The 10,628-nt window shown below is 41.5% G+C and overlaps 1 protein-coding gene across 1 annotated transcript; it reads left to right on the top strand.

Annotated features, from left to right (window-relative positions):
- The first annotated feature begins 3,110 nt into the window (after positions 1-3,110).
- Positions 3,111-10,003, top strand: otomp (otolith matrix protein). The gene is made up of 8 exons (XM_029250161.1): positions 3,111-3,168; positions 5,005-5,141; positions 5,352-5,454; positions 5,920-6,105; positions 6,206-6,380; positions 7,122-7,189; positions 9,158-9,342; positions 9,676-10,003. Exons 1-8 carry the CDS (start codon positions 3,111-3,113, stop codon positions 9,859-9,861), a joined length of 1,098 nt encoding a protein of 365 aa, XP_029105994.1. The 3' UTR covers positions 9,862-10,003.
- Positions 10,004-10,628: the final 625 nt, after the last annotated feature.

Here is a 10,628-nt window from a genome sequence, read left to right as displayed (position 1 = left end):
TTCAGGTGCTGATATTGTTTGCCTTATTGTATATTTCCTTAAAACTAGTTTCAGGATTTCGATGATGTCTTTACGAAAATCAAAACGGTATCGACTAAGTATTGCACTACATTTCCCAGCATCACCTTGCCCCAGTCGTTTGAAAGGTGTGCTTTATAAACATGGACGGAGAAGCGTCTGCTGTCACAGCCCACCAGGGGGCGGCGAATACGGGCTCACACTCGCTTCACTATGTGCTTGTTGAATTGGGTTTAGTTGCTTAGGCTTTAACTGAATTTTTAGAACCTGTTATTAAATGGATTTCAGTGTATGGGGTGTAATTTAAGCATGACGGTTTTCATTATTTATTAAATGGATTTAAACTAAAGTGATGAGCTGTCCATTCTTATCCATGGAGGGAAAAACCTGTTCTAGCTCTTTCTTAGGAAGTGTAATGGTTTTATCTACATTTTAGCTGCCAACATTTATATGTTGCCCATTTTACTATGAACAGGTATAGGTATTTGCCATTGCTTATCTTTTATTAATGAACCTGTGCCGCTGGTGCAACTCTGAAAGTGTTCTCTCTGCAGTGCTTGGAGAGCAAGGCTCCAGCAGATCCTGTCTATCTGCTGGGCTGAACCGTTACAAAGTCAGTATGGATGGCGACTCTATCAACTCCCGTGGAAGCTAGGAAGTCCTGGAGACACGAGGACAGGAAGCAAACAAAAGTCACCCTCTCCCACCAAAACAGCTGACCAACTTTGTCAAGCAAGGACAGCTAGCACATGGCATCACGCTCAGGAAGAATGCCGCAATCATTGCATCTGGAAATAATTGGTCTTTGATAGTAGACCTCTGTCGGCAGCTCTGTGTTCACACCAAAATTATGGCAAACCTTCTAAGACCAGACGTTGTGGTATGTCTGCAGCAGTCAGAGCGGTAATAACGATAGAGCTGAGCATCCTGTAGGAGGAAGGTTTGCAGGCAGCCCACAGAAGGAAGAAGTAGAAATACGTAGAGCTTACGGCTGAATGCAGGGAAGGGGGAAGGAGGGCAATCGTTTATCTGGTGGAAGCAAATGTTGGGGGCTTTGTGGGGACATCTACTCAGCATCTACTGAGAGACTCTGGAGTGATAAGTGCAAATCAGGAGGTACTAAGAAAGCTGACTGAGGAGGCAGAAAAGGGAATCTTCTGGCTATGGCTAGGAAGGAAAGGTAAAAACTGGGGACCACATGGCTTATGAAGGCAGACTGGAGGACTCTATGAGCAGTGAAATGGAGATGTCTGCTCTGATCATGGAGAACGGACAACACCTTGAAGGGATGGATTTTGAAGCCAGCTGCAGGGGGTGGCAGGGAGACATCCAGCCACTGCTCCAGCACCAGGAGATTTTCTGGGATTAAGGGGTGAAATACTGATGAGGATTGGCTCTCAACTGATAACCTTGCAGCTGGTCTGAAGGCACCGGTGAGAATGTGACAAACAGTATTGCTCAGCAGAAAATACGGCTACCTGTATATGCAACAAATACTGCTGTGGCAGTTACAGTATATAAATATCAATATCAGCAGGAACGCTATTTGTTTAATTATAGTGTGGAAATTAATGTGAAATTGAGACACGGATGTGTTTCAGCCACAGACCTTCCTCAGCATGCACAGACATTTGTGAGAAATGCAAATAAAGAATAGATATACAAGGTCATGTAACACATAATTAAGTGTAACAATGAATATCATTAGATAAAAAATGTTGACCACTAAGACAACCAGTTGGACTACCTTTTTTTGTCCAATGGCAGTAATTGGGGATACATCAGTCCTAGATATACTCTAGAGATATACTCTATTTTAGTTTTTTCAGAGAATTCAGCACTTGTTGGAGTAACCTTTTCCTTCTTTGTGATTATCCAAACATCTATTGTTTGTTTTGTGATTTGTGTGACTATTAAATTGTGTTACATTTAACTTCTGTTTCCTTTTGTTTTACTATAGTTCAAGCATAAACCTTTCATTTGTGGAGCTCACAAAAAGTGTACATACACATATTGTAACTGGCCATTTAATATTTGTAAATGCAGAGCCTGATATGAAAACCTAATATAGCTGCAAACACATCAAAAGCTTCTACAGGATCTGATATTTTAAACCAAAATCTGGCCATTAATATAATACTCTACTGCACTTTAAAGTATTCTAAAAGTTGTCTTTTATAAACTAAAATAGCCCATAACCTTGACATTTGTCCTTAAGGGGCCTATTCATGAATTATTTTATCAGCTAATCATACATTAATATTTCATAGAAACTCAAAGGCACTTGCAGTGGATATCACTAACTTAGAATGCAATAAGATGTGACAAAATTGTTTAAATATGTTCTTTATTTTTGTCACTACATTTGAGCTTTTTTCTTTTACTCAACTTATGCATATAACTGTCAGTTGTTGAAGTGCTTGTTTATCCACGCTGTTAAATTATGTGAATCTTTTATTTTGTTATATTTAAACTATAATGTATGTATCCATAAAAGATGAAGCACATTTTTGGTTTTTATTCTTCAATACAAGGTCAGTGTGATGAGTAGATTATGGTTTGAAGCAAGTATTGCTGGAAAAAATCACAGACATTGTAATCAGATTTAGTTTTCTACATAATTCAGAAGTTTAAATGGCTATTCAGTACCAAAAGTCTTTCTTTAGTTGCTCTGAGAGCAGGGTGAAGTGAAGCTGTAATGATTTATCAGGTATTGGGGATCATGTGGTCAAATATGTTTGCAATAGTACTGAGGATTTATACCTAAATTAAGGTTTGCTTCAACATTGGGGGGATATTTCCATCGTTATGCTTATGGTGTGGAAAAGCTATCCAATGGCAGGCACCTAACCCTAACTACAGCATGCAAACCTTCCCGAAAACCTTGGCTAATCCAGGTACTCCAGGTTAATGGAGGCTCTCAAATCTGTATTAGATCTTGCATGAACTGGAGTTGTTGTGAAATTGAGTTTCCTTGGGCAATGTAATCCTCATCCATTTTGTTGGTGTTTTATCCACAGTAATGTGTCCATGCTGGAGGATCAGATAGCCTATACATTTTCCTTTTAGGTCTCCACAGGAGTGTGGGGACAATGGCATCTGCTGTTGTCCCCCTGTTCCTGTCTTTAATCAAAGCCAAGCCTCTGCCAGGTATGTTGGAGACTTCATCTCTGGAGACATTACTTCCTTACAAAAAGACATTGTCTCTGTCTTAATTATAGCACTAAGAAATGATATGAGCTGTGTGGTGCCAGGGTAGGTGGGCTGTGCAATGCCCCCATGGCATTAAGTTTTACTGTGAGTAAATGAGAAACGCAAGACGACCACCATGATCAGATGGAAGAAAGATGATTAAAACTCATGGAATAAAGAGAGGTTTCTTCTCATCGGACGTCCCCCCAGTTGCCCCTCTACTCCTTGGGTATATAGAGGCAACAGTAGGAACTCCATGATTTTTTTGTTGCTGTAGGTTTCTGAGATTTTTGGAGATCCTCCAGATGCACAATGAGCCTTCCATCGAGGGACCCTATGCTGGCCATCCTCATTCTCACATTAGTGCGGACCTCTATGGAGAGTAACATCAGTAAGTTGTTCACTGAAATTGACTTTTTACAGTGCACTTGTAATGGACGACACAGAGTAACTCAAAATTCAGGAAAAATGCTGAAAACTCAACAGCCTTGTGTAAATCTCATTTTCCACTGTGTGGAGTTATCATTAAGTAGTTTGCTTTTTAGGCATGGATTGCTTTCTAAGTAATATTCTCAACTGAAAATATGTTTACAAGATCATTTAAACCAAGACTTGGTTTAGCTAAAAGCACAACACAGAAAGAAAGGCAGTGGAAAAACTGTAAATGTAAAAAGGTTCAGCAATATCTTTTTTAGTGAAATACTGTAGAAATTATCAACACAATGTTAGAAGTGCAGATTTGCTCTTTCTTACATTTGTCTGTTTTTCTGGAATATTTGTTACGCTTAATTAGTTCCGGATTCAGTTGCATGTGTCGGCAGGTAATATGAACTAGATGGTTTTTCATCAGAAACTCATTTGTTTGCCAAAATGTCGAGTCCCGTTACATTTGTCACTAACAGAGCCTGAAACAAATTTTTCTTAATTTAACAAGTCATTGAAATAACTTTTTTCAAGCACTGTTCTTACTTCTGGGTCTAATACCAAATCTGTCCTTAGCATTAATGCAGAAAATGACAGTAAAAGCCAACAAACAATTTGTTGTCATTGGTCTGTGGAAACATAATGTACTATTATCATAATAATATTTTCTTAAATTAAATACAAAGATTTATGCTACAACAGACATATGTTGTGCACTGGATTAAGTGACAACACACTTGATATTCTTTTTTTACCCCTTAGGTCTTCATAATCTGTGACAGTAGACATGCTTTGGGGTCTGAGGCTTAATGAAAAATACATAAAGACTGGGATTCTATTTAATGATTTTAGTCTTTTGGATTTACCAATGAAGAATTCAAAAATACAATGCTAACTGAATGCTGTATTCTGATTAATACATTCTCACTTTCAGTATTAACAGATAAACCCGTTATGAATGAAAATAAAATTGCACACATCATTGCAGATTCAGTAAAATAGGGACCGTTGCAGAACAAAAGTATTGATGTCAGGGCTGCAGGTAATGTAGCGTTTAGATTTACCATACAGCTCAATAGTTTTCAGTTACAACTGCTCTTGCAGTACCTGTTTCGTGAATAGGTAAATGGGTATGGTGTGCTGTTATCTCACATTATAAGATGTCTTGTGGTAACTCCAACATATGGAACAAATGAACCAACGGTATTTTAGTTTTGTGGTGGTCTTGAGAAGGAGCCTGCTGATTACATCCATTTCGACAAGTGGTTCCTTTGTGCTTTTAACTGCTTAGTTTTTACATTTTTCAAATGGAGAGTCACAGTTTAAAACCTGAGGAACAGCTTGTACTGATCAACGCCTGATGTGCTGCAGTCACGTGGTGCACTGTGTCCGATGCCGAGGAGCGCAAGTGTTGGGATTTGGCCGGAAATGCCACTGCCAGGAGCATCGGCCCCAAGCTGCAGTGTGCGCGTGGCCTACACGCTCTAGACTGCATGCAGAAAATTAAGGTATTAGTATGACACGTGTTCTGTGAGAACTTCTGTAAGATTGCTGAAAAAATTTCTCAACCATTGAAACGGATCTGAGGTTCTTGTTCATCTGTTGCTTTTGTCATGTTGCTATTTTCTTTCTATCCAGTGTTACCAGAATGGTCTTTGGAACAGGTTGATCATTTTAAATACATTTTGAGAATACAGGAATATGTGCTATTTCTATAGAATGGGACAGCAGATGCTGCCACTATGTATGCGGATGATGTCTACACTGCAGGATGGTGTCATGGCCTGGAGGTGGCGGCAGGGGAGTCCTATAATGGAGAGGGTGAGCCCAACTGGGTGTGACTTGCTCACCTTGAACAATACACCTGACCTCTGTCATCATTATGACCTCCTGTGCATGCGTGCTGTGGATATGTCATTTTTCACAGATTCAGCGGTGCCTAATTGTACACCGTATTGAGGGTTATGTTAGCATCTGATGTAAGTGTGAAGTAAATTCTGTAATATTTTCTTGGATGGTTGCTAGGATTTTTTTTCCATAAGAATAATTGCAGTATAGTTTAAACTAATGCTGCAATAAGGATTTGGACATGTACCAATTGTAGGCTGAAGAAAGGGTTGTAACTTGGTGCAAGGAAGAGTTGAAGGAAGAATTGCTTTTGGTGTGAATGCTGTCATCTGGTTCCGTTCTGTCATCTGGCATCACAATGATCCTGGTATTTTGTGGCTTTATTGGGCATAACATGTCTTGTGCTGCTAAGATCTCTGTACACCCCCCCCCATCCAGATGGTATAAGTTACTATGTGGTGGCACTGGCCAGGCGCTCCTCTGGTGACCTGTCCCTGCTGGAGATGCATGAGCGCAGCTCCTGCCACCCTGGTATCCGTACAACGGTGGGCTGGACGGTGCCCATTGGATTCCTGGTCAACACCTCGCAGATTAGTGTCAACGAGCAATGCAATTTCCCCCAAGGTCAGATACACCCCCTCAAAAATGCTACACCACAATAATTCAAAAATAACTGCATGTCCTTGTGAAATTTGCACTTCCTGCTCCTCCCCCTGCCTGTCAGCCGTGGGGGATTTCTTTGGCTACAGCTGTGTCCCTGGGGTGAAGGACCCTGAGCACGACCCCAGGGGAAGGAATCCCAAGAACTTATGTGAGGCCTGCATTGGGGATGACAATGATCGGCACATCTGTGCCAACGGCCCCCAGGAGAGGCATTTTGGGGAAAGTGGAGCTTTGAGGTGAGCTGAGGCACATCAGACTTTCAAAGGCTGGCTGGGGCATGTTACTTCTCCTTGCTGGTGCCTGCCTGCATGGGAGTCCAGTGGTGCCTCAATGTATAGCGTATTGGATGGGAAATGAGCAACAAAACACAACTGGTCCACTCCTGTGTGTGCGGAATTAGGTGTGATGCACTTCTCCCTTAATCCATGCCTGCAAGTTACACACATCCCAACGCCTAAAGTGCATACACAGCATCTTAATTCCCAAAATAACAATGGAAGTATAAGAATACTGTGGGAAATTCTGCATTCCTCTAAACCAGCATCTTTACACTGAGCATCACTATCTGAGAATATTCCGCTTCATGCAGAATGTCGACTACAGGGAAAGGTATGATTAGTTCAGCAAGAACGGGGCAATAAAATGCTCAGGGTTATTGTCCTCATTTACTTGCCTGAAGCGTTTCTCCATGGTGACTTACAAGGTTAGATTCTAATACTAAGGTGTTTGTTTGTAGGGTAGTGGTTATATTTGCTGCCTTTGGCTCCAAAGGTTGCAGGTTTGATCCCCACCTCTGAGTTTAGTGCTCTTACCCTAAATTGCTCCAGCAAAATTACCCAGCTGTATAAATTGGTAAATAATTTTAACCTTAACATTGTAAGTCACTTTGGAGAAAAGTGTCAGCTAAATGAATTAATGTAAATGTGTTCAGTTACTTACACAGCTAGCTAAATTATGGAATGCATTTTGTTTCATAGGTGTGTTGCTGAGAACTTGGGTGATGTAGCCTTTGTGAAACACACGACAGTCTTTGAAAACATGCAAGGTGAGTCCACTTCTTTGAGCACTAAAGCTGCTTCACATCTCCTCTGCTGACCCTGATTCTTCACAACAGGACTTGGTTATTCTTCAGTGAGCTACAATTTTTTTGTCACTGTTCCCTCTTGTAGAATATTATGGAAAGATATTAGTAATCAGTTTAAATAAGACATGCTGAGCAGGTCTATAGAAGGAGTAAAGGTAAAAGATGCTTTACACTAAGGGTCTGAAAACTCACCTTTTCCGGACTCACTTCGCCCAAGATCGCTCCAGCTCATGTATAGTGTAACATGTGCTGTAACTTTATAATCATCCCCAGATAAGCCTTTACACAGCTGCTACTCCTGTATTGTATGTAAATGTTTGTGTACCTTTAAAAAAAAAAAAATTGTAGGAAAGGTGATTAGGATTCATCTATCCTGCATCTTATGCACCTACTTGAGCGATGAACATTGGTGCTTCAAGTGGAAAGAAACAAACTAGGTTTACTTAAGAATCACATGTCTGCAACTATGTCTCTTTCTCCTGATGTAATGCACAAATTGTTTTTTCGCTGAGATGTATGTCGCTTGGGAGAAAAGCATCTGCTGAATGAATAAATGTAAATGGAAATAATATACACTTCTAATAGTGTTAAAAACCTTGTTTCAGCGTTTTACACTGAAGAGAAAGTTGCTTCTGGAAAAGTGGTGTGAACTAGCAGGAGGTGGAGCCTGGGAAGGAGCAGGGACTAACCTGATAGACATCTTCCCAGTGTCCACTCCTGTGCCACTTTAAGGTGATGTTGACCAGCTGCAGTCAACTGCAGGTCACTCAAGACAGATGTTTAAGGCAGCTGGTCTGAGGACTTGACAGGCTTGGGCAGACAGAGTTTTGTTGTGGTTGAGTTAATGCATAAATTGTACTTTTGCTGAGATGTACGTGGCTTTGGACAAAAGTGTCTGCTAAACGAATAAATGTAAATGTAAATGTAAATGTTAGTTGTTTGCTTTGGTTTAGCCTTAAAGGGACCACAATCTTAGTTGGTTTGGCTCTTTTTGAAAATAAAACCCTTTTCGTTTGTGGAAAATCTGCTGTCCTTAGCCTCTGGCCTGCCCCTTTTGACACCCCCACCCCACAATTGATCATAATGGCTTATAGCCTGAATGATTTCCACACCTGATTTTGTTATATCAAAATGTAACAGAAATATTTTGTCTTTGTAATCAGCATGCATTGTGTTTCTTATGCCAGACAGTGTATTTCAGTGTGCATCACATCTGTGCCTTTCTTACAGGAGGCCTGAAACTGCCATTAGCTGTGATGATCCACTAGATGGCAGGAATTAAATGTTTAACATAGAAGAAATAGGAGGGAAGTGCCAGGTGGAAATGGAGTTAAACTTTGAAGTAATTAAATTACAATTACAGATACAGATGTGAAGATGAGTCATACTAGGTTGATTGCCAGTTATCAGTATATGTCAGATATAAAAGAAGTCTGATAATAAGTACAATGATATGTGAGTTTTCAAAGTAACATGAGCCAGCTAATAGTTCTAAAGAGGTCCAAATAATCGGTGCATGAATTTGCAGGTACATCAGTCGCATAAACTGGAAAATTATTTTATTTATGAAGGGAAACAGCCTCAAAAATAATGCCAGCAAATCCCAAACATAGACAAACTGCATTGGCAAAAAGGAACAGTGGTCACAGGTCAAAGCTCACTGACATGGATACACACTTCACTACAGAGCAGCTAAATGCCACAAAAGGACAGCCTCAAAAATTACCGCAGAACTGAGTCAGCACCTCTGTGACCCAGCCTAAAGAAAAACTGTATGTCTTGAGTTTCGCAAAGCTGGAATTTATGTTAAGGTGCCACTCTGAAATGCTGCTTACGACATGATAGCTATTGTTATTTACTCATTAGTACTTACTCAGTAATTTGGGTGTATTCAACTCCTTTGAGGCCCTTTTCTTTCCTGTTACACAGGCAAAAATCAGGAGTCGTGGGCTTTGGATTTGGAGCTAGAGGACCTTAAGCTTCTGTGTCCGGATGGGAGGGAGGCAGGTCTCTCTGACCACCTAAGGTGCCACCTGGCAGCTGTGCCTGGCAATGCGGTAGTGGTACGTCTGGAGGACAAGTGCAGGGTCTACAAGTTCCTGAAGCGCGTGGAGGTCAGTGTGTGGTCTGCTTGGTGCTACTTGCCACCTTGCTGGGCAGGTCATGGTGGTCTGTTCACTGCTAAAAGAGTTATGTACAGTTCTATGAAAATTGTTCCCAGCTTTCTTTGGAGCCACCTCCAAATATGTTCTTCACTTTTTCTTCTTTTTGACTGCAGTGCTCTCTCCCTCTGCCTCACCTGTGCCTGTGTATCGTCTTTTCTTCCCTTGTTTCCCCATTTCCATGTACTCCACCCTTTTCTCTCAAACACTTAACACAAAACCTCACCAAACCCTCCAGCATTGTTTCCTCTCTGACTGACTTGTGATGTCTTCAATTTCCTCCAGATGGCATTTGGCAACACCACACAGGGTTTCTCACTCTTCAGCTCCTTGACCTATGGGGGCCATGACCTTATGTTCAGCGATGCCACACAGAAGTTGTTGCGTGTGCTGGGAGGGTATCGTTCATGGCTAGGGCCCAGTTACACCACTGTGCTGCAGGCCTTTGAATGTGAAGGTGAGCTATACTAAATACCTGGGTCTGATGTCACTTGATCCTCCAACCCCCCCCAGAGTACAGAGTGGGGGACAGACTGTAGACACAATGAATGTGGGACAGCTTTGCAGCACCAGCTTTCTCAGCAGTCAACTTTGAATGAATAAATTCATTTTAAAAAATAGTTGCTAATATTGGGGGGTGCTGTGGTGCAGTGGGTTGGACCAGGTCGTGCTCTCTGGTGGGTCTGGGGTTCAAGTCCTGCTTGGGGTGCCTTGTGGCAGACTGGCGTCCTGTCCTGGGTGTGTCCCCTCCCCCTCCGGCCTTACGCCCTGTGTTGCCGGGTAGGCTCCGGTTCTCCGCGACCCCGTATGGGACAAGCGGTTCAGAAAATGTATGTGTGTGAGTTGCTAATATTTGGGCTTGCTTACTTAAATAACTCCAGATTTGAAATAGAAGCAATTTAAATCCAGGCCTGCTGAGCTCAGATATAACAACCTCAAGGAGTTCTGTGAGTTACCAGGTTACCAGACTCATTATTTCTTTGAGCTCATTGCTTCATGGGCGTGGGTGAGACGTCACTTGATCTCAACAGGAAAGGCTGCCGATTCTGTCCCATTTTAATAAAGAATACCTCACAACAAAGGTCATTGTTTTTTTCAAGGCATGAAAGCATATTTTAACCTGCTTTTTGATGAGATATGTGTTTTATTTCCAGGTCTGTGTTAATATTAAACAGACACTCAACTTTGGGTGGTCCTTCTCGACTTCCGTGGAATGCCTTATTCTGCCTGTGCTTCGT

Source organism: Scleropages formosus, chromosome 3 (assembly GCF_900964775.1).
Source record: "Scleropages formosus chromosome 3, fSclFor1.1, whole genome shotgun sequence".
In the NCBI taxonomy this organism is placed as follows: domain Eukaryota; kingdom Metazoa; phylum Chordata; class Actinopteri; order Osteoglossiformes; family Osteoglossidae; genus Scleropages; species Scleropages formosus.
Note: the sequence above shows the minus strand (reverse complement) of the source record. Positions and strands in the feature narration are given on the sequence as shown.

Coding starts and splice junctions, on each gene's coding strand:
- otomp (XM_029250161.1), top strand. CDS start 3,111: ATGGCATCTGCTGTTGTCCCCCTGTTCCTGTCTTTAATCAAAGCCAAG. Junction 5,142..5,351: donor ACTGCATGCAGAAAATTAAG/GTATTAGTATGA, acceptor CTATTTCTATAG/AATGGGACAGCAGATGCTGC. Junction 9,343..9,675: donor AGTTCCTGAAGCGCGTGGAG/GTCAGTGTGTGG, acceptor AATTTCCTCCAG/ATGGCATTTGGCAACACCAC.